Below are 27,219 nucleotides of genomic sequence, written 5' to 3' on the forward strand. Positions count from 1 at the left end.
TTAAAAAGAAAAAAACCAAATTAAATATTTAAGTCATGTTTTAATAGTCGTATTCATAAAATTTTTGTCTCCTTAACTACTGATTAACTTTTTTCAAATTGAAAAAATATGTTTTTTTTTTTAATAAAAATAAACAAGGTTTTTGAACACATTTTCCAAATTTAGATAGGTAGTTGCATGAAGTTAGACAACGTTTATGAATACGGCCATAGGTACCTATTTTACTTTGTACAAAGTTAATTTTACTTATATTACCGACGGTCATTCAAACATTTTTCATAGCTGATTTTTATTCATTATTTTGAAACATTTTAAAAACTTAATTGTTCTTCTATAAATAAAAAAAAAAATAAAATAATTAATATTTCTAAGTTTATTTTTTGAAAAATACCTACTACAGTGTTTAATGAATTTAGATACGCTTTTATTTCTTATATATAAATTTAAGCCAAAAACCCTGGCAACTTAAACCTTCAAACTAAATGTTATGCAAAAAAAAAAGAGTGTGTGTACACATGTACACTCGACTGAAGTTATACTTCTCATTCGGTAAATGTAAATTAATTTCATTTGACATTTTTAATTTCTATTATTAAATTAATTAATCCACACTTCGTTTTTTTACATTTTTATCAAGTGAACAATAAATTAATTCTTTCATCCTCCTTGCGTCCATGTAGTATATATATATATACGGTATATGCTTAACGAAAGTAAATGAATTGCGCATAAAATGTGCGATATGGTAATTTTATGAGAATTGTGTGTGCTTCAGCACTAGTAGTAGCAATATGGAGCTTGCAGGGTTGCTACAAAGCTCAAAAGTGAGCTGAGCTCAGCTCACAGCTCAGCTCAAATTTTGAGCTATGTACCATTGCTCAGCTCATTTGAGCTGAGCTGAAAGTGAGCTGAGCTGAAGGTTGAGCTGAGCTGTTGGGTGAGCTAAGGTAAAGTGAGCTGAGCTGAGCTGTGATGGGTGAGAGGATACATTGATTTTTATTTGGAAAGTATAATGAAATATGAAGATATTTTAAACTTTTATAAAACACCATAGCTTAAGCTGTTTGGTTCTAGTTATTAATGGAATTATTTTAACACATGGATATTTTTATAAATAAAACAGATAATTTTTCGTGATCTTTTCTCTTGGTTTTTTTAATAGTTAATATATTTCTATTTTTTTAGTAAAATATTTAACTTTTTATCATAAAAAAAAATTCCGGTACAATCCGGTTTTTGACTTTTTTCAAAATTATGAGAAAATCGCGTTTGAAAGTTGGGGTAAATTTTTTTTTCGAAAAATCCCCGAATCTTTGAACGCTCCTGGAAGCTAAACCGCTTGAGAGCAATTTTTGGGAGTGATGCCAAATGATAGCTTATGTCATGGGCCTACGCTTTGCACATTGTCAGATTTTTAAAAAATCGCCTTCCATGTTAAACCGCCACATCATGCCTATTTTTTCAGAATCGTGCCTATTTTTTTTTTTTACTTTTAAGTTCTCCCGGTTTGAGAACGCGTGGACCTACAGGGTTGGGAGTTGTACGCAAATGTAGGTTAGAGTCCCCGCTACCTTTTGGCATCAAAACATTTTTTTTTCATTTTCTTCAAAATTCCGAGATATAGGCGTTGGAAGTTGGGGCGCTCACTTTCAGCTCAGCTCAAATGAGCTAAGCTATGGTACCTATAGAGCTGAGCTAAAATGTGAGCTTTTTGCAACCCTGGCAACTTGTCACATGGAAATTACAACATGCAACTTGCCACATGTAACTTGCCACATGTAACTTGCCACATGCAACTTGCCCCACGCAACTTGCCACATACAACTTGCCACATGCAACTTGCCACATACAACTTGCCACATGCAACTTGCCACATGAAACATGTAACTTGCAACGTGTTGTGTGTTTTATGTTTGCCGTACTGCGGCGTACTGCATTTTTAAATACTAAAGAACTGCCTACTCTAAAGGTGAAACGACAGCCCTGCTACCCAGGGTGATCGCGTCATAATCCCTTTGACATTCTTGTCAAAAAGTAAATTTTCATACCCACCCTATAAGAAGTATAACTTCAATAAGGCCAAAAACTATAGGTACAAAGAAGAATTTATGACACATTAATGTAGTGTATTTTAAGCATAAATTTTGTTTCACTGATATTGCGTATACACCCGAGTGAACCAAGTTTTTTTTATCATTTTTGTTTAAATTTCTAAACAACTCACACTTTCAGAACATATTTGGCAGTTAATTTATTAAAAGAACAATATGTCTCAATCTTTTTTACTACATACATAATAATGTAGGTATATGTAGCTATCAAATGTATTTTTGGGTCGCATATAAACATAAGAGCAAGTTCTTTTGCCAAAAATTGCCTTAAAAGCATTAACCACTTGTTTGAATTGCTTATACAAATACTAACTTTAAATTGATTTTTGGACTTCGATTTATTTTATACTATAACTGTTTCTTCAAAAAATGAAAAATGATGAAAAAAAGAAAAATTGACTAAAATCTAAAAAAAAAAAAAATATTAATTTTTTTAATAATTGTAAGCCATCATTTGATTTTAGAAAAAAAAGTTAACAAAATATGTAGTTACTTCCCATATGTAAACCCATGAATCATGATTTATTTTCGTATTTTAGAAAAATAAATCAGAATAAACCTTAGAGAGTCGATTAATTGCTATGTAACACTACCCATTAATTTTAAATTGAGTTTAACTCAAAAACTCGATGATATTAATTTATTTAGTATTTTTCGTTTTTTTGTTTTTAATATGTCAATTTTATTTGAATAAAAAATAGAAATAAAAACTTTGAAAATACTTTATTTTGAAAAAAAAAAAAAAAAAAAAAATAATAATAAACAAAGCACCAAGTGTCATGTTCATGTCCAATACGAGTTTATAATTCAAAATGACGCTGTCGCTGCTGCTACTATGCCACCGCCCCTTTCTAACAGCCCAGGTGTCAAACGCAATTGCCAGCAAGAAAAACAGCCATTAGGATAGGTTATTGCAAGCTTTATACACAGCCGTCATGAGTTTTATTGCCCATATACATGTGCACCATTAAATGCAATTCATATGAAAAAGCCTCAACATAACATAAAAAAAAAGAAAATGTTAAACAAAAATAAAATATATAAAACAAAACAAAATACAAAAAAAAAATATTTCGTAAATCTGTTCACATAAATCTGCCCTCTGGACATCATTTTACCACTTCCCTACGCAAAACCGGGTACACACACGTAAAGCGGGGATTAAATTACTTTCACACGCCAATGGCATACAGCCAGAGGGTATTCAAGCAGCAGGAGCAACAAATAAAAATCCTGTATACAGTAGCAACATAGTAATAATGGTTGTACGACCAGGCTATGTGTAGTATATGGCATGCAATTAGCCTAAATGGATTTGGCGAAATAAAAACATGTTCACCACTAACGCCTCCACTGCTGTCCCCATACCTTAATTTCGCCTATACCTGATGTGCCTCAAGACCCCCTTCTTCCTTCCTGGCTGACTATAAAGCGTATCCTCGAACAAAATTGTGCACATTACGTCTGAATCTCGGAGCTTTATTACCCTTGGTGAAAATGTCTGATTGTCGGTGGTGGCGACGATGGCGGCGCCGATAGTAGATTTACGAAAACAAAAGAAAAAAAAAAAAAATAAAATTAGTCCTTAGTATGTGGGGGTGATATTAATACACCTCTCCTCCTTCTCTTCCTCGAGTTCCATCAAATATATATAAATTCAGCGTATGAATTCGTAATCAAGTGCATTGTATCTGTTACCAAGCCATACAAGTTGAAAGCAATTAGATTCATTTGAAATTCATTTCAAAACTACTTCATATGCATATTTATACAAAATATCCCGAGGGGGAGGGGGTAAGGTTGCACTATACTCTGGAATATGGTAAAAAGAGAATCTATGTAGTGTGTGCACAAAAAGGACTGATGAGATCTTCAAACATTCACAGACACAATTAGAAATAACAACTTTTAATGGATGTCATTAGCAATTCAGCATGCATTGCATACACAAAACTCGAGCTCAGTCCGCCACACGTTGCTATTTTATATAAATGTTTGCATGTATTGATATGGAGCATCTAGCCAACATTTTGGAATTCGAATTCCAGCAAATCGTATAGTCGACGGAGTCGGTCGTCATCGTCCGTTGTCAGACTTTGAACGGGCATTCCAGAATAATTCTAGATTTTATACTCACAACATGCGGCGATAATTAACTGAGTGTTTAAGCTCTAAGTTATGCAAGCGAAAGTATGTAAATTCTTGAATGACCTCATCAACTAATTCTAGCAAATTATAGATATGAATGCTTGCACAGGGTTTTTTTTGCTGTCGCTCGATGTCTAGACTTATTATTTTGTTTTGGGTGATTCATAAAATTATTACCGAATTTTGTAAACAATTGGACATAAAGTCTATTATGTTGATGAAAAAACGAGTAAGTCGTGGGCTTTGTTTGTTTGAAATTTTTTACTTTGAATAGTAAGTTTGTCTTCAAAATGACTATGTTATTCCAATGTCTTGAAAATTCGTAATAAAAACATTTTTAAGTTTCTATGGTGTAGCGAAAATCCAAAACAAAAAATTACCACCAAATATCTAAAAAAAAATAAAATGCAAGACTGGGTCGCAAGTACTTCCTTTTGCAGTTCAAAGCACTTTTATGTTAATTTTCTTGTTTATTTTAAGAGCTGCCTCTATATAAATTTTAAAGAAATTATGTTGAGGTTGGGGAAGAGTCTTGTTTGACTTTTTTTTCAAAAAATAAAAATACAGTTTTATTGCAATAGCTTTGAATGTCAAGTCTGCAACGTTTAATCAAAATCGGTAGAGCCGTTTTCGAGTTATTTGGTTTAAATTGAAAAATTTGTATGGGAGGTACACTTTCTAAGCGAGATATAAAAAACAATTTTCAGAACTCCATAAAAATCATCTGTACCAAATTTGAAGATAATCCATCCACCCGTTTAGGCTGTGGAAATGTGTCCACATGGACGTACAGACGCACAGACGCACGGACAGAATGTGAGACCCGCTTTTTCGGAATTCCAGTATGACGTCAGAAGTTCCCATCTTCTATGCATCTCTCCTTCATATTATTTTTTCGACACGAAACCAATACTTGATCTATAGAGCAAGTAAAAAACAAAAAACGGATGGTCAATAATGTAGGGGAGAGTGGGTACGAAAGTAACATGTCCCGATTGTAACACTGGATTTTATAAAAAAACTGGAACTGTATACGTTCATTTTTAAATGCAGAATTCTGCGCAATTAAGTTCTGAATGCACTCACAAAAATTCATATGTCAAAGTACTGAACTGTGCCATTGAGAGTTAAAAACGGTAAATTTGTTTAAAAAACATTTTTTTTTTTGTGGTGAGTTTTTCGATATATTTTTTTCAATAATTATTTTTTTTTAAAGTGGTAAGGTCCTGGACAAAGTTCATTGTATTCTTAATCCAATGGACCTTAAGTTTTTTTAATAAACACAACAGTTTCTTTTTTATTGTGTCATTAATGTAAAAAAAAGAGATGTGGACGTTTGTAACATTTTTCGTGTGGACATTTGTAACATGTTACAATCGTCCACACAAAAAATGTCATGTAAAAGTTCTTGTTTTGATTTTCAACTCGCACCGCAGTTACTTAAAATTAATAAAAAGATAGCAGTTTACAACAAGAATGCCACGAAAAAGAATCAGAACAACCTCGCGTGGCATGGTTTCAAAACAGATCATGGCAAATGCAGCCAATGAAGTTCTCAAATATGGAAAATCCATTCGAAGTGTCGCAAAAGTATTTAACATCTGCCATGTAACTTTAAGTCGATTTGTAAAAAAAACAACATTTGCTGAAGACTCTCCTGAGGACACCGTTTACCCAGAGATTGGATATAGGTCCCACAATAGGGTATTTAATGATGAATTCGAAGTATGTTTAATTTAATTAAAAAAAAAAATTATTTAAACATTCATTTTGTTGTGTTTTATATTGAAGGATAAGTTGGAAGCTTATATAAACCACTGTGCCGATTTATATTATGGGCTTACCACTAAATGCGTCCGGAAGATGGCATACCAAGTGGCAAGTTATTATAAGTTAGAAATGCCCAAGAATTGGAAACTAAATGGAATGGCAGGCCAAGAATGGCTTATATCTTTTATGAGCCGCAAGAATACCCTGGCTATTCGGAAACCGGAGCCAACTAGTTTGGCTAGGTCAATGAACTTCAACAAGCCCAATGTGACGAAGTTCTTCAATAATTTGCTAGATGTTATGGATCGGTTTAATTTTCAGCCTCAAGATGTATTTAACATCGATGAGACGGGCCTTACAACAGTGCACAAACCCACAAACGTCATTGCAAAAAAAGGCAAGAAACAAGTTGGAGCCATTTCATCTGCTGAACGAGGAACTCTGGTGACCATGTGTCTTGGTGTCAACGCTATTGGCAATGCAATTCCGCCTTTGTTTATATTTCCCCTCAAGAAATACAACCCGGCATTTCTTAAAGGAGGACCAATCGGCAGTATTGGAGCATCAAATAAGTCGGGATGGATGCAATCGGAGTTTTTAAACTTTATGGAACACCTGGTTAAACATACCAATGCCTCCGAAACCAATCGCAAATTGGTCCTCCTTGATAATCACCAATCACACCTTTCTCTGCCAGTAGTTAATTTCTGCAAAGAAAATGGTATCGTGCTACTAACTTTCCCACCTCACTGCTCACATAAACTTCAGCCATTAGATCGAAGTGTTTTTGGACCAATGAAAACCTATTTCAATCAGGCATGTGGAAATTGGATGAGGTCTAATGCAGGTAATCAAAAAATTAACTAACTATATTGTTCTGACTTAAAAAGTTTTATCACTTTTCAGGAAATCGAATAAAAATATACGATATACCCGAGCTTGCAAAGATTGCACTGGAAAAAGCAGCAACACCCACAAATATTTTGTCAGGCTTCAGGGTATCCGGAATTTGGCCAGTTAATCCAGATATTTTCGGGGATGATGAGTTTTCCCCTAGCGATGTCACTGATAGACCGAATCCACTTGAAGTTCAAACCCAATCATTAGCTTCAACTTCATCTCAAGCTGCGCTGATGCCAGAAGCCATCTCGAACTTAAATTTGTCCCCTGCTACACCTCTTACTGCAACAGAAAATGCTTTTTCTCCAGAAATTGTTATGCCGTACCCAAAATCAAAACTCGCAGCTGTTCCTGCAAGAGGTGGAAGAAAAAGGGGGCGGACAACTATCCTCACGGATACTCCTGAAAAAATAGCATTAGAAGAAGAAGCAAAGAAGAAATTAAATAACAAATCCAAGCCAATTCAGAAAAAGAAGCCGAAAAAAAATAAAAGATTAAATCGTAAAAGTTCATGTGATGCGATAAGTTCAAGTGAAGAAGAAGATTCCGTTTGCTTCTATTGCCTGGGAAAATTCTCTCAATCCCTTCCGAAGGAGCAGTGGGTCCAATGTACGTCCTGCAAAATGTGGGTTCACACTAGGTGTGTGGGAGACAAGTCAAAACAGCTTTTCTTCCAATGCAGAAACTGTGAGTCCGATACCGATTAGGTAGAGATTTTATATTTGTTTTTATGAATGTGTACAATTTTATGTTTTTTTTTTATTTTAAATTGAATTTAATCTTGTTTTTGTTTATTTATGTTTTGTTTTGTTTATTTTGTTGCCTACTATGAAATAATATATGTATTGTGATTGAAGTGACTTATTAAGTGTAACATACGTATCTCAAGGCTGTTCAAAGTACCAACGAATTGGTATTATTTTTTTTTGTTAATAATTAACTTACTTACTTACTATAGTTATAAATTTCAAATGAATTTTGAAAATAAATCTGATGTGAAACCAATTCTTATCGTTTTTCTATTACATTTATATGATGTTACAATCGTCCTTTCATTGTGTTACAATTGATACACGGGAAAGGACGATTGTAACATTCGACTTTCATCTCTTTTTCACAGGATGCAGCCGGAGAAAGTAGAAAGTTGGAAAGTGAATAATAGTTTAATGGTAGGCAAATGTCCACTTGTCAATATGCGCGTTTTTTCATTTAGCTGTGTATTTTGAGTTTCAACATATGGCACAAAATGTACAAATTGTTACTTTCGTACCCACTCTCCCCTACCTACTATCAATTTTTCGTTGGCAATGTTTTTTGGCTGACTACCAATTTTTCAAAACCATTTTTTTAAACTGAGATTGGTAATAAAAAAATAGTTGGATATCACAAGCTTCTAGAAAAAATTCAACACTTTTTTGAACCAACTTAACAAAGTTTCTAATTTGGCATTTATAGTTTTTTTTTTACGAAAAAATAAGCCGTAAAGGAGATAACGTCTAAAACCCGTATGAAAAAGTATATTTTTCAATCTCACAAAAATATATCAATAAGTATAATAGTTATACATACTTATAAAGTAATTATTACACGGCACAATACTGAAAATGCACCTAATAGTGCATACAAATATTTTTGTTATATATTTTGTACCCTCAAATTTTTATTTATTTACAAAAACTCCGTTTTTACAGACTTACGCGGTAATCTATGAATATCTCAGTCAGTTTTTTTTAACAATTCTCAATAATGTTGTATGTTTTGGAAAGAACATTGTCAGACCTTTCGGAAAGAACATTGTCAGACCTTTCGAGTGATGTATGTTAATCTATTGTTTAAACAAATAAAGTGTAAGTTTTTAGCCCATAAATCTTGAAAAGTGATTTTTTTCCAATTTCTTTTTAACTTTAACCATGAAACAAAAATAAAATTAGGTAATGTTCTGAAAGAACATTTGTTTGCGTAAAAATTGTTTTATTGCTTTATTGTGCGAGCTCTGCGCGTATGCGTATCTACTTCTTTTCTTCTTTCTATTTCTTTTCCTTGTATCCCAATGTTCGTTCGAAGTTCAAACATGTTCTTAGGTTTAAGTTTTGTCATTTTTATTCGATGATACGAATCTTCGAATCTGAGTTCGAACTTTTGTCCGGAAACCTCTTAAACTAAAACTGCGGAATTTACGCAATTTCTACGTAACTAGAAAATATGGCCTAGCATGATGTGTATTGCAGGGTGTTCAATAGGGTGCTCATTATTTTCAAAGAATAAGAATTTGTATGCTCCCGAAAGTTTATAATGGTTGTGAATAAACTTAAAAAAATATTCCCCAAGTTTCAAGTCTCTAACTTAATTCTAACCCGCTCCTCCAAGCGGTTGAAGTTTCTTATATAAATAACATGGGTTTTTTTTTTGTCCTTGTTCGATCAATTTTAAACTACAGCCAAACCATTTGTTCAAAAAATTTAAAACCTTAAAAAATTTAAAACCTTACAGACTTAAATTTTATTGATGAAGATATCATGTGTATATTTTTCAGATTTTTAGTTGTTATAATTTTGGAGATTCAGCTTGGTACGTAATGAAAATCGTTTTTTTTTTCAGACTTTTTCAAAAAGTCGCTTTTTACACGTCTAAAAAATTAAAAATTGTGTATTTTTATTTTAACAAGCATCGATATTCAAAAAACGTATTCCCGATTCAAGAAAAAGTGCTATAGTAAATAAATACACAACTATATTAGTTATAAAACTATGAATTAAATATAAATTACCTACTCATTATTTTAAATATTCATTACTTCTGTGATATTATGTCAAACATTATTCAAAATTTTCTTTACATGGTTTGTTTTTCAAAATGCCCCCTACCCCAAATTTAATGACGTATTCACGTAAAAATTCTAAAACTCACGTATCTTAATGATTTTCCCTACCTAAGGCAGTGGCGTATCCAGAAAAAAATTTGGGGGGGGGGGGCTGAAAAATTTTTCAAAAATTTTTGATGAGGTAAATGTACCTACTACAAATTTGTCTCTTTTTGTATTCATCTTTGATCGAGAGAAAAGCGCTGTGCTGCTTTACTGAAAGTCGTATAGTAGCATTTTACTGCTCCCGACAACTTAGTACTACTATCTCCTTTCACATTCAAAGTAGCTATTTTTCTTGTATCCCAAACATTTTACACAAACAGCAAAGTGTTTAGTAATCTTAAAAAAAAAAACACTTTTTCGTTCGAACTTTTTCATGTGCTGAATTCAAAACTGTTTACAGATTTATTCCTATCACGTCTAGTTTTTGAGCTATACTCTCACGGGTCGTTTGAACGCGACACTACTCGAAGTGTCTTGCACTCCATATGTTTTGATGCAGAAATGTTCCTTGGGGTCTAAATAGTAAGAAAAAAGCTTTTTTAAAATTTTCTATCGAGCTATTCGTTTTTTATGAGCTTAATAAGTTATGAAAAAACGTACTTTTACGTACTTTTTCACACGTTTTTGTTAATAACTCTGTTAATAATAATGGTAGAAACTCAAATAATGGCTCTATTTTTAGAAGAAATATGCCTCTTTTTAACGGCATTTTAATCAAATTAGTGGCATTTTTAGATCTTCAGATATTCGAATCTAAGTCCGTTCATTTTTTCTGCCCAATTCGATTTCACTAATCAAAAAGTTTTTTTTTATAGAAGTCAGGGTATACTTTTCTAATGGTTTTTCGTATGCTGAACTCGAATCCAAAGTCAAAAAAATTCCATCACATCAAGTTTTTGAGATATTACAGTTAGAAAATCAAAAATACCCTTTTTTAACAGTTTTTGAGGTTATGTCATCTTGCGTGATAATTTTTTATAATTACATTTGTAGCGGTTTCTTAAAGAACTAAGTTTCTTCTTTTAAAATCCGTTTAAATCATTTCGATATCGCTTTTCTTCTCCGAGAAATCTTAAAATCAATTCAACATGTTTGGTGAATATTCTCTATGAAAAAAAATCTTATGTTCGTTTGGGTTTCATGGCAAATCGCTAAAAATTTTTGCATTCCTTTAAGTTTTTTTATTAGTTTATGGGTAAGAAAATTTTTGACTAACCAAAAAACTTAAAGGAATGCAAAAATTTTTAGCGATTTGCCATGAAACCCAAACGAACATAAGATTTTTTTTCATAGAGAATATTCACCAAACATGTTGAATTGATTTTTAGCGATTTGCCATGAAACCCAAACGAACATAAGATTTTTTTTCATAGAGAATATTCACCAAACATGTTGAATTGATTTTAAGATTTCTCGGAGAAGAAAAGCGATATCGAAATGATTTAAACGGATTTTAAAAGAAGAAACTTAGTTCTTTAAGAAACCGCTACAAATGTAATTATAAAAAATTATCACGCAAGATGACATAACCTCAAAAACTGTTAAAAAAGGGTATTTTTGATTTTCTAACTGTAATATCTCAAAAACTTGATGTGATGGAATTTTTTTGACTTTGGATTCGAGTTCAGCATACGAAAAACCATTAGAAAAGTATACCCTGACTTCTATAAAAAAAAACTTTTTGATTAGTGAAATCGAATTGGGCAGAAAAAATGAACGGACTTAGATTCGAATATCTGAAGATCTAAAAATGCCACTAATTTCATTGAAATGCCGTTAAAAAGAGGCATATTTCTTCTAAAAATAGAGCCATTATTTGAGTTTCTACCATTATTATTAACAGAGTTATTAACAAAAACGTGTGAAAAAGTACGTAAAAGTACGTTTTTTCATAACTTATTAAGCTCATAAAAAACGAATAGCTCGATAGAAAATTTTAAAAAAGCTTTTTTCTTACTATTTAGACCCCAAGGAACATTTCTGCATCAAAACATATGGAGTGCAAGACACTTCGAGTAGTGTCGCGTTCAAACGACCCGTGCTCTACTCATCACTTTCTTCGGTATAAATGCCCATATTTCCGCAATTCGACCGAAAGTGAACTGGCATCACTTTACAATTTCACGTGAAATTGATCTTCGATCGATTTCGAAAACTTCGAAAATGCTTCGAACTGTCAAAACTGAAGGATCATCCATTTTGATTTTGTTTCTAAAGTTAAATTACTGCTACTTTGAACATGGATGCAATTTTATTGGCAACTTTATTGGAAAAAAGCAGAATTTAAAAGAGAAAATAAGAAGTCACATTTTGCGAGACATATGAAATATGTAAGTGAAATGCAGAGCATGGGCGATATTATTGCAAATTTTCAAAGAAAAATGAATTAGATAAAGTGTAAAGCGAATGAGGTTGCAAACACAGAGGCATAATATTTCATGCCTCATGTGTTTTATGTATTTTGTATTAAATTAACAATTAACCATTAGTTGTGTTGACCACTAAGATATTGAGATATAAAACAATTTGTATTTCCAATATCTTTGAGAAAAATATTATTTTTGAAAAAAAGTGATGGCATAAGAAGCTTTGCTAAATTTAACGGTGATGTAATTCGACGTAAAAACAACAAAAAAATTATTTGAAGAATTCTGAATTTTACTAAAATCCTAAAAATCCCAAACCTCAACGTCAACTAAGGCACTTACTCAAACAAACACAAACAACCATTTTAGAATTTATAGGGGGCTCGATCATTTGAGCTGCCTCTGGTTTACGAAGAAGTTTCAGTTAATCATGTAGATTATGATGAAATCAGCTAAATAATAACATGATTTTGGAGGCTTGGGGGGGGCTCGAGCCCCCTGAGCCCCCCCCTCAATACGCCACTGAACTAAGGTATTGTAAACAATTATATATGTACACTTAAAATCATTTCTATGTCACAACAAGTATATTCCTATCAATCGCGTATTTTATTTTCTCTTTCTCTGAATATCCAATATCAAGGGTTAACTTAAGTTTTTCCAATCAACTTTCACTCAACCCCATTTCCGCTATTAAAAAAGAACTCATTCAAGTGTATTCGGTATTGATATAACAATATAACAATATAACATAACCGAACCGAAACAAAAGACAAAACTGTAATCAAATAAATTTCCAAATAAATAACTTGTAACTGCGCTTAACTGATTTTTATTATTATTTATATTACAACTTATATTTCATTACATATAAATAATGTACAAGAGTATATGTTTCTATCATTTCTTTCATCTTGTTCATCTCAAGAGCGTTCATACTCTTCGCGAATATCAAAATGATTCAAATCATCTTTCATATTGAAACGTTCAAGAAAGAAAGTAAAACAACAACAAAAAAAAAAGAGAAAAACAAATAGAAAACATAATCTGGATGAGCACAAAATTTCCGGCAAATAAAAATCCACAAAAATATTTGCTAGCTAACATCCGTATATAACACAACAAAAAAAAAAAAAAATAAATATAAAACAACAAACAAGCAAACACACGGTAACTTTCCCGTCACATCACACAGGCAAAAAAAGGACGAACGATACTTACTTTCTCGAAGGATATTCATCATCCTTTCGGTTGAACGAATTCTTTTATTACATTCAATTGTATCAACGCAACACATCACCGAATTAACCCTCTATTCCCCTTCCAACTTTCTTTGATTTTTGCTTAACAAAATATACAACTCCACGAAGGACCAAATCAAACAGGACATGTGTTTTACTCGTCCCTAATGGCTTCAATAGGAAAAAGCATCAGCTACAAAGACTACACGATGCCATAAATACATTTGTAATTTGAAAATAATGCGTCTTGAAACTAAAGAACCATGAACCAGGAAGATTCAATGAAAATAACTTTACCCCTGAGTGAAAGAAGAGGCAATGTGGGGTGAGGTTGGGTTAAAAAGAAAAACAATAAAAGGATTTTTTTTTTTGTTTGACTAAATCTTCTTCAACAGGAAGATGATTTTTGGTTGTTTTTTGTGTTCATTCTTGGAAGGAGTTGAAAAATCACCAATACTTTACCCATCTATTTTGGGCAACCCTGCGGCAGTAAGTCGACCGACCGTGCGTCGTCGTCGACTAGAAAGACAGGAACAAAAAAAAAATCAAATAGAAAGCCTGCAAGCGAAAGAGAATTATTTCCTTAAAGATAGGACCATTTCAATTGGTTGTGGGTATTTATAGGAAACGTACATACGTCTTGGTCCTGGCCTGGGGACGAATTATAACGGAATGTTATTTTTTGTGTTTGTTATTGAATGAAAATTCAATTTGCGAACATTGCGAATATCCCTTTTTTCCAGTCGATTACAGCGGGGAATCTAGTAGATTTTGTGCGTAGATTTTTTTTCCTTTTTTTATGATATTTCGATAAATATGAAGGAGTTTATGGTTGGAGGTAGATTCGCAAGGAGAATAAAAATATTTTGATTATTTCAAAATATTTTAACCTTATATAGTTTGAGGCGAATGTTTTGAATTCTTTGAAGTAAAGTAGATGATATTTTTTTGTTGTTATGTACATAAACTTTGAAAGTACAAACAATTTTATATTATTAGGTTGTCAATTTGGCTTATTGTTGACGGAGAGTTTAATATGCTTCAATGGGAATTTATAATCAAATAGAAATAGAGAGAGGAAGAGTTTGATTTTGGGTGGATATTCGAATTATTTCAAATCAAACAAAAAACAAACAAATTTCAAAGAGCACGTGCCGTATTTTTAAGCAATATATGGTATGAGCAATAAGTTATGGCACATTAAGGGTAGTTTGCAAAAGCATTTAGAGATATTGTCGACAATTATATGTGGTAGAAAATTTTAAGAAAAAACATCAGAAAATCCAATTAGCCTGAATTTAAAAGCTATTTGCATCTATTGAAAACTTTCGAAATGAATACGTCTTTAAATTGAGTTATAGAAAGAATTCTGAAAAAAAAACAGTAAAAAAGTATTAAATCTGTGAAACGGGATAATTTTCTTTATGCGATATAACATGTGTCACCCGTAACAGTGCTAAAATTATTTTTTTAGTAGTTCTTTTTATCGTGGCTGTTGTCTTATTGTGGCAAATTAAGGAATATATCTAAAGATGAAAAGGTCACACCCGTAACACACTCTATTCAATGTTAAAATTTAGTCAACTAAAGCTTAGTAAAAAGTTTTTGTTTTTTAACTGACCAAAAAAAAAAAAAACGTGAAGTTTTTTGTCAAACTCGTAAATTTAGGTTACAAGCGTAACATATTAATTCTGTATTAAAATTTTATTTACTGTAGCTTAAAAAAACATTTTTTCAACTAAAATAAAATATTTTTTATCACACCCGTAACAGGGTTGAAATTATTGTTTTAAGTAGTTTTTACTAGTAGCTGTTGTTTAATTGTGGAATAATAAGGAGGATATCTTCAGATAAACAGAAAGGTCACACCCGTAACACATCTTGAATAAAACACTTTTTGACTATAACCAAATTAAAAAGCATTACCACTATCTTAACTTCATACGAAACTCAAGATAAGATGAGACATTAAATGTCACACCCGTAATATTTTTTTTTAAACACCCGTAAGAGTGTTAAAACTAAGAGGTATCTTTAATAGTTTTTTATCGTTTTTCTGTCTTATTTTCGAAGATGAACAAAGATAAATCTACAGATAAAAAAGTAGGTCACATCCGTTACTCATCTAAATTGAATATTAAAATTCAATCGATTATTTCATTAACAGAAAGAAAAAACTTTAGTATTATTTTCACTTTATGTAAAACTTAAGATAAAACATAATATTTCAATTTTTTGTCACAACCGCAACAGGGTTAAAAATAATACTTTTAATAATTTTTCAACATTTTTGTTATCTGAAGGTGGAAGATGAAAGAAGATAAATCAGATAAAAATATAGGTCACACCCGTAACACATATAAATTGAGTATTGAAAAATTGAAACAAGTATATCCTAATTTATTGTTTTTCTTTTTTTCTCCAACTCAGTAATTATTTTGAATTATATTCATACTCAATAATTGCTCAATAATTTATAAAATTATATTATCGATCACTTTTTATTGTGTTTTCCGTTTTAAAATGTCTGCTCAGTTACAGAAATCACAGGTATGAGCTTCCTCTTAAAAAATTATCATCACTCGTTAATGGCCTTTGAGTCTTTTTCTTTTTTTTTTTTTTGTTAAAAATCCATTTTCTTGTCACGTTTAATTTTCTTTAATTTTCACCACGAAAAAGAATATTTTTGCATTACCTATGTAGACTTCAAAAGAGTACCGACGAGAAAAAAAATAAATCATCTTGTCCATTGTCAAATTATATACGGCTACCAATCAACATTTAATTTAATTTAATTCATTATTCTGTATTCAGCGACCATATATTATCCTCCTGCCATATATAGCCCCCCAAAAAAAAACCAGCCTTCCATTAAGAGTGGCTGTCATGTCAACATGTTTCTTCTCTCCCTACACACACACACTCTACCCATATCCCTTATCGCATTGCCAAAAATGTGTTCCCTTTTATTTCTCGTCGACCGAAAAATAAACAAACAAAAAAAGGAAACCACTAATTCGCTGATTTCTGCCTTAGTCGCGGTATCAAAATGAAAATACGAGTAATATATTGTAAACAAAAATCCATCCCGTTCTAACTGTCATAAGCAAACTTATCAACGCTGCCACATGTTCCCGTTTCCGCGCCACGCCGCCGCCCGAATGCCTGCCTGCTAGCGAGCCGCATGCCTCCGCTATATACCAATATCCTATTTGGCTCAAAGCAAAATGTCTGAACAGGACGTAAAATGTTTTGTTTGAATAGCGAAATACCAAAGTCTACATGGTAGCTGTATAGAGTAGGTATAGTCATACCAGGAACAGCCCCAGGAATTCCTATTCCTGAATATTTCAGGAATAAAAGAACAGAGACACAAAGCAGCAACACCAATAGAAATATTTACCAGTACAAGCAGAACAACTAACAGCCGTGAGCAAAATTCAAAAACGCTAAAGCCTTTGTAGGTAGAAGAAGAAAAAAAAAAATTAAAAACAAAAAATTAAATTCAAACAAAACCGCTTCAGGATAACCAAAAGAGAGAGAAAAAGGGAGACGGTTTTATTTTTGATTCAGTTTTCGGGATAACATTTTCGAATTAATTTGCTCGAAGTAATGAAACAATCGCAATACCACCCTCTAACCCTCTTGCTATCCCAATTTCCTTCCAAAAAAACATTTCAGTCGTTCAGTGACGTTTCCACTGATTATCCTCCCCCCTCGAAAAAAAGCCACAAATTCGTTAAGGAGTTTAATATCCTAACAAAGAATTTATTTTATTGGAAATGGAAAAGCAAATAAGGACTTGAGGCAGCGATGACGGCGGCGGCAGCCTTGGTGTATCCTTTTTTATATTATAAAATATCAAGTGTTTTTTGTACTTCAGAAAGCTCCAAGACTATCATGGTTTGGTACGCGGCGGCTTTTCAAACAAAGAGAAAGAGAGAAAGAGTTAAATCGCAGAGGGACAACCCTTTTGTAGTGATTTACCAACCACATAACAGATTTCCTTTCGGAAATTAAATATTTGAAATGGGTATCCTTTTCGGCCCCATCATTGAATCAGTTTTAGATTTATAGTGGACGTAGCGTGAGGTCAGGGTCACAGTATAAGGATGCCTGGGTGATCAAAATGATTTTACCCAAAAAATAACTAATGTTTGGGTTTGGATTTTTATCAATTTTAGGGAACCAATTTGTCATTGTTTTTTCTTTTTTTTTTTTTCTTTATTTTTTTTTTCTAATAAGACTTGTAAGCTTTTAAATATTTAAGTTTCTTATTGGTTTTGTCAATATTTGGATTTGACTTAAGTTTGAGTTTTGAAATTAGTCAGGATAACAAATGTTTTATAAAATTTTAAAGAACAAACGAAAAGGTTTTAGCACACAAAAGTCTTTGAAGAAAATGACGTTGTTTTGTTTGTTTTCTTTGCTTTTGTTTATGCTTTTTTTATGAAACATGAACAAAAGACATTATACGAGTTAAAGCTTTAATGTATTTGCTTCACAATTTCGATTAATTTTCTACTTATACAAGAATTAGGTATTTACATACTTACATTCCTATGTTTTTAGAGTTCCTCATATAAACATAATTTAGGGTTTAAAGTACTCCTATTTAATTTTAAATTTTCACGCAGTCTCACTATGGCAGTAGTTTGCACTAGTTAATCAAAATTTAGTCTTGGAAAAAATCATAGAAAATAAAATGCACGGCTGGGTCGCACGAATTTGCTCTTGCAGTTCAAAGCACTTTTATGTTAGTTTACTTGTAGATTTTAAGAGCTACCCCTATAAAATTTTAAAGAAATTTTGTTGATGTTGGGAAAGAGCCGACATTTAGGGCAAATTTTTTTTAAATGAAATTTTTTTGTTAGTTAGGTATTTGACTATTTTGAGAAAAACTAAAAATGCAATTTTATTGCAATTGTCTTGAATAATTACGTTTGCAAAGCTTAATCCATTCGTTAATGCCGTTTTCGAGATATTTGCTATGACTTAAAAATTTCCATGGGAGATAGACTTTTTAAGTGAGATATAAAAAAAACAAAAAAACAATTTTCAGAATTCTATAAAAATCATCTGTACCAAATTAGAAGAAAATTCGTTCACGCGTTTAGGCTGTTGAAATGTGCACTGACGCACAGACGGAATTGCGAGACCTACTTTTTCAGAATTCTCCACCATCGTACTGTTTTTCGTACAAATTTTTTTTTGAACACGAAAATAATACTTTATCCTATAGAGCAAGTAAAAAATCACTGTCAAATTTGCAAAAATCAGTCACAAGTGATCCGAAAAAGAAATACAAAAATCACAGTGACCAAAACTAGAGTGATAAGGTAGGAAGATAAAAATTTGGCATCATCGAAAATTCGATTTTGATGTAAGGCTGATTAAGTGACTTCATGACTATAATCCCCAAAAACACGTCCCTTACTTTGACGGACACTTTGTGGCGAAATCAAAAAAAATTATCTCATTAATTATAGCTAAATAAATGCTAATTTGTTGCGCAAACCAAAAATTTGTAGATCGCTTAGTTTTTGAATTATTGAATTTTCCGCTAAAATAAGTCTGAAGTTAACGGATAAAATCTGAAATGATTGTAATAAATGAGTTTATTTGACCTCCAAATTTGTAGTTTTTTTAATTGCTTTTCAATTTTTTTGATATTCAGTTTTTTTGATATTCAAAATTCTGCTAAAATAAGATTGAAGTTAGCGGACGAAAGTAGGAAAATTAATATTTTTTTGATGCTCAAAATTGTAGCTAATTAAATGCTAATTATGTTGTGCATAAATTAATTTTGTAGTCATTTTTTATTTCAACTTGAAGTTTCAGAAATGCACTTCCGGTTTCATGAGACCAGTGGAGACTTTTTTGAAGTAGGTATCACTTTTTTAAGTTTTTTTTCTTTTTCCATTAAGTATAGCTTTTGAATACATTATTTTTGATATAAACTCTCAAACCGTTTTTAAAATATTCAAGATTTTGTTTTAAAAAGATAACTCAAAAGTAACCTTTCAAAATCCAAAAAATTCGAAATTCAAAAATTTTGCTTGCAGAAATTTGAAGAGTACCTAACCTAGACGAAATTCAAAAACCTCGATTTTGTAGCTCGTTTAATTTTTTTTTTTTGTTATTCAATATTCCGCTAAAATAAGACTAAATTTCATATGTAACTGTCAAAATTTTCAAAAAAGTTGAAAGTTAAAATTTTTTTCTTTTCTAGAAATTGTAGCTTTGCAAAACAAAATTTGTTTCGCAAAAATTAATTTTGTAGCTTCTCTTAGTCATTTTCTATTTCAATTTGAAGTTTAAAAAGTGCACTTTCGTTTCACTGTACCAATGCACGAAACTTTAAAAAATTCTTTTTTAAGTTTTTTCAAAATTATAAAAAACTATTTTTTTTTAAACCGATTTTCGAAATTTTTTTTTTTTTCAAAAAATTCTTTTTTATACAAGAAATCAAATGGCATACTTGGTTTTGCATAAAAGATCATGTCAATTATAAAAACAGTTTTTTTTTCACTAATGAGAAATTCCTTAAAAATATCAAATTTAAAATTTTCCCTAATTTTGTTTTATAAAACGCTTTAACATAAGAGTAACTTTTACCATAAGATCAAGTACGTGCGACCCCATTCGTGCATTTTCATTGACAAATTTTAAGCATCCTTGCAGACTGCCCTATTTGGTAGTACATCAGCCAGTTATTAAAAATTAGTAGTTAATAAAAGAAAAAACAGAGACTCTAAAAAAATTAAAAAAAAACACATAGAATATTTTTTGAAGAGGCTTTCAAGTTAAGCTAATAAATCCACAGGTTGATAGGTTGATGTTAGTCATCATTACTAACATATCTAGCATTACTTAGCATTATCATTACTATCATACTATCATATTCTTCTGAATTAATAAATTCCTACAAGTGTTAAACCTTTAATTACGGTCTTGCAATACAATTTTTATGTTCGTGTTAAAGAAAGAGATTAAATTCTCTAAAAAATAAAACTGAAGAATTCAAATAATGTAATTTACATCAATTAGAATTTCTTCTATGTAAAAATTATTCCTAGAAATTTTGCACTTTACCAAAGAACTCTTTAGTCTCTCTGTTGCATAGATAAAAGACAGACATACATAAATTAGATATTCTTAAATGTTTTTTAAATAAGCTTCAACCACCAAAAGAGACTTGCTAAAAAAAAGAATGTTAAACTTAAAGAAAGAACAAAATAGAAAACTGATGAAAAGAAAACCTCTTAACGAATCTTCGTGCCCTGCATTATTCACAGATTCATCATTACTGGCAATTTTATTTTTTTTTTTTTCATATATATAAATTTTTTCTTCACTCTTTCTTGTCGTTCACGAAAAATGAACAAAAAAAAAATCAAATTGGAGTTCATCCGTATTAAAAAAAAAATCTCTCTTTGACTTGAGCTTCTTATAGTGTTTTGAAGGACGAATAAATAAAGAAGGAAGAATCAAGCTAGAAAAAAATAATGAAATAAAGACGAACAAAAAAAAGAAGAAGAACCAAACCGGGCCAATTTAGTTGAAAATGATGCTAAAGAAAAGCTTTATCATTCCGAATGTAGTCCCCTTAGGACATAGTCTCCTTTGGGATATAACTGATGAACAATACATCTAAATTATCTGAAATTTGTGATGTACTCTTCTTTTCTATATCATTTTATTACACTTTTTCTCTCTTACTCACTTTCTGTCTCTCTTTTTTTTTTTCTTTAATCGGCCTTCAGGCTATTAACTGTGCTGAATCCATTTCTTCACCGAACTCCTGTCTAAAAATGAAATCAACGCCCAACCCCCTCAGAATTCATTGATATCACTTTCTTTCTATAAATATTTTGTTCAAAGGAATTTATCCATTTGACTTTTTTTCATCAACCTCTCATCCCACTTACCCTTTTTTTATTTGAACTGACATTTTGTATTTTTATTTCCCGGAAGTCTAAAAAACAAAATGAAAAAATGGATAAATAAAAATATCCTTTTAACCAACAAAATAATTTAAGGAAGAGAAAGGACAATTTTTCCTTACATCCAAAATAGTATAATGGTTACAATGAAAATCCAATACTGTAGAAAAAAAAAATCCAATTGGAAAAAGGAAATAAAAATATTCAACCAGGTTGTAGTGGTCAAAGTAATGGAATTTATCTATAGATAGTAACTCTTGGTAAAAATAAAAGGAAAACTCAAAAAAATTCTTAACAGTGCCGGTTGAACTATGGTAAAAGGTAAGTAACAAGACAGAGCGTAACAAAGTACTTCACCACCTCTATGCCGTTTATCCAAACCATAATGGAAGTTAACAACACCCAAGAATAACAAGGACGACGCCAACGCCCGATATACAATTTAAAAAAGGACACACGTTTTTGAACCTTACTTACCTTAATGACCGGCACATTGTGTCAGGCGGAAGCCATTTGTCACAGGCATATGTGTGTTAGCTCGCGCGACCTAGACTGCAGGGTGTTAAATACGCCGCGAAGTTTTCCTGTTGATACAGTGGGATGATTTAAAGAGTATTTGTTTAAAAAGTTTGTCATCTCTGGAAAAAAAAAAAAAAACAATAACCACTAAAATAAAGGAAAGTTTTAGAAACTTTTTTGAAATAGCAAAAAAAATATATTTTCAAAAATATCCTTCGATTGATTGATTAGTCAACATTTTTCTTTGAGCTCTATTCATAACTGAAAACTAAAAGTTTCTTGGTTTTCTGGCAGAGGCGTACGTTGAGTTGCGAAAGCCTCGGGGCAAGACTAAATTTTGGGCCCCTTTGATTTTTGTGGGCTCTTTGATAGAGAAAATAAAAAAAGTACGTATACGCCATACTTTTATTTGTTGGTCGCGAAGATTTTATTCAAATAATATTTTTTAAGGGAATTAAGGAACTTATTTTTTCTATCAAAATAGAAATTTTTTTTTTGGGCCCCTCAGGTAAATATTTTTTTTTGAGATGAGATTGTCAACAGTTGGGGCCTTTTTTTTTCTTTTTCAGAAGGCGATATCTTTTGACCAAAGTCTCGAAAAAAATTTTGTTTACATCTGTGAGCTCAAAGTAATCATTCCGGTAAAAAAAATTAAAATTTTTTTTTAAAGATTTTTGAGAAAAATCAAGATTAACCCCTTGTCAAAAAAAAAAATTATCCAAACCCATCGAGTGATAGGTCTCTTTAAGTTTTGAATAAAACTGAAAACTTAAAGTTTCTTGGAGGTCTGGTTCCGGAGATATTTCCCAACAAACTTTTTTTTTTCTTGTCCTTACATTGAAGCCGATATCTATCGAGCAAAGTCTCGAAAAAAGTTTTGGTTTACAGATATGAGCTCACAGTGATCAGACCTATGCATTCCCTTAAAAAATTACAAATTTATTTTTTTCAGATTTTTGAAAAAAATCAAGGTTAACAACCCCTTACCAAAAAATTCCATTTTTAAAAATTTCCTTTAAACCCATTGATAGAGACATCAAAAGAAAGATCTCTTTAAGCTTTATTCATAGCTGAAAACTAAAAGTTTCTAAGAGGCCTGGTTCCTGAGATATTTTTAACAAAACATATTTTTTCTTTCTTTTTCTTACACTCCGAAGCCGATATCTTTTGATTTAAGTCTCAAAACAAGTCTTGGTTTTCAGATATGAGTTCACAGTGAACAGGCCTATACATTCTGGTGAAAAAGTTACAAATTTAATTTGTCAGATTTTTGAGAAAAATCCATGCCAAAAAAAAATTCCATTTTCAAAAATTTCCTCCAAATCCATTGATAGAGACATCAAAAGAAAGGTCTCTTAAAGCTATATTCATAACTGAAAACTAAAAGTTTCTTGGAGGTCTGGTTCCTGAGATATTTCCAAACAAATGTTTTTTTTTTCTTTTCCATACATTCGAAAGCCGATATGTATCTTTTGACCAAAGTCTCAAAAAAAAAGTTTTCGTTTACGGCTATGAGCTCACAGTGAATAGGCCTATGCATTCCGAAAAAAAAATTTATTTTTTTTTAATTTTTGAGAAAAAATAAAAAAAAAAAATAAATACATATTTATTTTTTTGGATCTTCGAAAAAATTCAAATCCATCGAGTGATTGTTATTTAATTCCAATATTTTTTTATATTCAATCCCACTATCATTATTGTAGTTTTGTATGCCTTTGCTCTTTTCATTTACACGTTAAAGGCGATATATACCAACCATATTGAGGTCAGTTTAAGCAACAAATAAAAAAAATCTTGTGTTCTTGTTTATATTCTTTAATATATTTTTCTTTGGTTTTTCCTTGCTTTCCTTTTTGTAACCCGTAAATGGAGAAAAACCAATACAATATTTTATTGCCTGACCAAGTTGGAAAAATGCATTTAATGAATTATGTATAACCAAAAGCTTTTCGGTGAACTCATGTATAACGTGATTTCGAAAAGTAAAATATAGTTATGAAAAAAAAGAACATCACAATTTTTGGTTAATGGGAATGTACACTAAAAATGGCAAAGGTAATAATTTACCTGAAAGTGGGATTCATATAATGTGGCAAAATAGTTGAATTAATATGATTTCTTGTTAACATTGAAATTGAACCCTTTTAAATGAAACAGGATGGGGCCTCGTTGGTATCAAAGTAAATTTTTTAGAATTATTTAAAAAAACAACGGGAAGAATGAACAATATTTTATTAATACAATTTTTAAAAAGTTCAAAATCCTTCAATATCAGTAAATATTGATAAAAGTCTTGAAAACCTTGAGTTTCTTATCATCTTTAAAAAAAATAACAAATATGCAATTTTGACAGTTTTACGTGTTAAACCTCAAAGCTACATATCAACCGAAAACATAGAATCCTGTTGAAAAATCCCTCATCTTAGTTTTGTTTAAATCAAAAAAAGTAAAAACTCTCAGCAGGATACCCAAATGGTATAAATCCCTGATGGTAAGCAATGATATCCTCCATGAACTCAATGTTGAACTCTTAAGTTAACAAAATAAAACTACCCAAACAAGATCTTGGAAAAATCTTGTATAGTTTGTTGTTTTTCCTCTGGACCCATGAGTCATGAGTCAGACCAAAAGAGAACTCACGTTCCTAATATTACACACACGGATTGCTTGATCTGTCGTCGTCTTCAGCTTCCTAGTTTTTTGAAAAAAAAAAAAATAAAGAAAAAAAAAAATTGAAACACATTTCTGCTAACATCATGAAAGCATACATGGTTTCATGATGTTGTGGGTACATAATATTTCCCAAAAACCCATCCCATGGTAAATCGTCTCTCTCTTCTTCACAACGCAATTAAATCAAGGTACCCCCAGGCAAGAAATTTCGAAAACTGAAAACATAATTCGAGGATGAAAGAATACCCCAGCGAGGACAGAACTCTGTTATGATGAGAAAGACGAGAGTATTACAGAAAGGATATCAGGAAGTGACTGCAACAGCAGCAGTGGCGCATTAACAAAAAGCTACCAGAGAGCAAGCAATATCTATATTAGGATACAGGAAGCAAAGGAAGGTATACTTTTCTGGCTGTTCCTAGAGGCGAAAACTTCATAGCAACTCTTTTATGCTGCGCTAAGTAAATATAAAATTCAATGTATGCTGCGATCTTTGAAATAAGCAACCCAAACACACACAGGATGTGGTGGAAGTAGGTAGTTGTGGTGTGGTGGTGGGCATATAGGATACCAGGTTCTATGGTGTATTTTATATGAGTTTCCTGTATGTTTTCGTTTATTTCTCTAAGGGAACACCCAAACGTTAGACAGCTTCGGGGGCGAGGGATGAGAAATACACAGAACGCTATTATACGGCACACGACACAACATAACAGTGACGTTCCAATTGGAAAAATAGCAAAAAGGACGAAGATTATGTCGATGTTGCAACGCTGCATAGATACTAGATAGAAGCAAAGGACATCTCATAGTCTATATCCTTCGTGTGTACGCACAAAATTTCTTCCTTCCTGATGCTTAATGCAAGGATGCTTCTTTTCTTCTTTTATTTTTTTTTTTTACCCAACAACGACGACGACATAACCATCATATATGAGGATGGAAAAGAGAGAAGAAGATGAAAATGAAAGAAAAAGGAACTTCTCCTTCAATGATAATAATTCCTTTCCTTTCAGATTTCAGTAGAGAGTTAATCCCTCCATCATACCCTCTCTTTTTTTTATATTTCTTCCAATCCTTTTTCATATCTATTTTGAGAATATTCTTCTCATTCCAACTTGTTATTGATGCTGTTGCTGTGATGCTACTGCTTGCAGTCGTATATATAATTTTGTTGCTGGCTTTCATTCATTGTGATAGCTTTGTTCGTTTGGAAATTAATTTCGTTTCAATTTGAAAGAACGGCTGATTCTTTTCGAATGCAGTTTTCTTTCACAAAAATATATATAAAAAGATGTGAGACATTGCATTTATGAAGTTCTTCAGAAAATGACTTTGGCATCGTTTTTTTCTACTTTCTTTTAAGTTGACAAAAACCTATTTGTTTTTTTTTTTTTTTTTTTTTTCTTTTTATTTTGACTACGATTCTTTATTGTGTTCAACAAACGTAAGTTAGTTATCAGTCGGTAGATATGTATAGCTTCCTATTTATATCCTTTTTTTTTTTATAAAACAGAACTGAGTTTTGAAGACATTTTTGTACCTAACTGATGATTATTACATTTCCAAGAATTGATTGAATTTAATTTTGAATATTCAGAGAAATGAAAAATTAACTGATAAAAAAAAGCAATTTTCTTCTTTAAAAGGAATTATGTTTTTGTTAAAATCTTGAAGAAATAATGGAAAAAAATATTAGTTTTAGTTGTTTTGAATTTCAAGAAATAACTCAAATTATGTAGTAGGGGAGAGTGGATAAGAAAGTAACATGTGCCGATTGTAACACTGGATTTTAACAAAAGACTGTAACTGTATACGTTCATTTTTAAATGCAGAATTATGCGCAATTAAGTCCTGAATGCACTCACAAAAATCCAAACGTCTAAGCTCTGAGCTGTGCCAAATAAAGTTCAAAACGCGAAATTTCTATACCTAAAAAAAAAAAAAGTAGTTGTTTGTAAAGCCGGTTTACGGACGATTATTTTACGTGATAACGTCGCGTCGTAAGAAAATAAGTTGTGTGCTTTTGTTAAAAATGAGTGAGTCAATTGAAACATTTATTTATTTCAAACAATCATAATTTACAAGAAAAAGCTAAAAAAAAATTACCTTTTTTTTCTTTTCTCATTACATATATTAATTTTTTATTTTGAAAGCTTACAAAAAAACTTATAAAGCCAAATATTCTAAAGAATTGAACCATATTTAAAATTTTACAATGCACAAAAAAATTAAAATAATTTATTAAAAACAATCGTTTCTTATGAAAAAAGTGAAAAATCACTTCCATCACCCAATAATTCATTTTCTTATTCAACAACCAATAATAAATTGTATAGATACCATCTGAAAGCCTATATTATTTCAGCTCAAAATATTTATACCGCCCATGTTCATGCGACGTCAAAAAAAACGGCTACAATTTTTTGAACCCAATCAGTTTTCATCAAAAAAAGCAAAAATATCAATCTTTTTTATCTTCTCACGCCAATAAATTAATATATTTCATTAACAACTTAAATTGAATATTATATCATAAAAAAGCGTATTATTTCACCTTTCATATGACACTTCAATCATATTTGTATGATGCCTACAAAAAAAGTTAGAGTTTCTTAAAGCCAACCATGTCGAAATTTCAATTTGAGAATTACGGTACTTCCCACACTGGAGGCTGGT

General features: G+C 31.3%; 2 protein-coding genes across 2 annotated transcripts in view; both read left to right on the forward strand.

Moving 5' to 3' along the window:
- The window catches only part of LOC129908408 (connectin), a 94,266-nt gene that overhangs the window by 37,235 nt on the left and 29,812 nt on the right, over nt 1-27,219 (forward strand). The window lies entirely within an intron of this gene.
- Nucleotides 5,222-8,205, forward strand: LOC129908409 (tigger transposable element-derived protein 6-like). Its single transcript, XM_055984869.1, has 3 exons — nt 5,222-5,984; nt 6,051-6,876; nt 6,936-8,205. The coding sequence occupies exons 1-3, from the start codon at nt 5,736-5,738 to the stop codon at nt 7,634-7,636; spliced, it is 1,776 nt and encodes a 591-aa protein (XP_055840844.1). The 5' UTR covers nt 5,222-5,735; the 3' UTR covers nt 7,637-8,205.

Source organism: Episyrphus balteatus, chromosome 2 (genome assembly GCF_945859705.1).
Source record: "Episyrphus balteatus chromosome 2, idEpiBalt1.1, whole genome shotgun sequence".
Taxonomy (NCBI): domain Eukaryota; kingdom Metazoa; phylum Arthropoda; class Insecta; order Diptera; family Syrphidae; genus Episyrphus; species Episyrphus balteatus.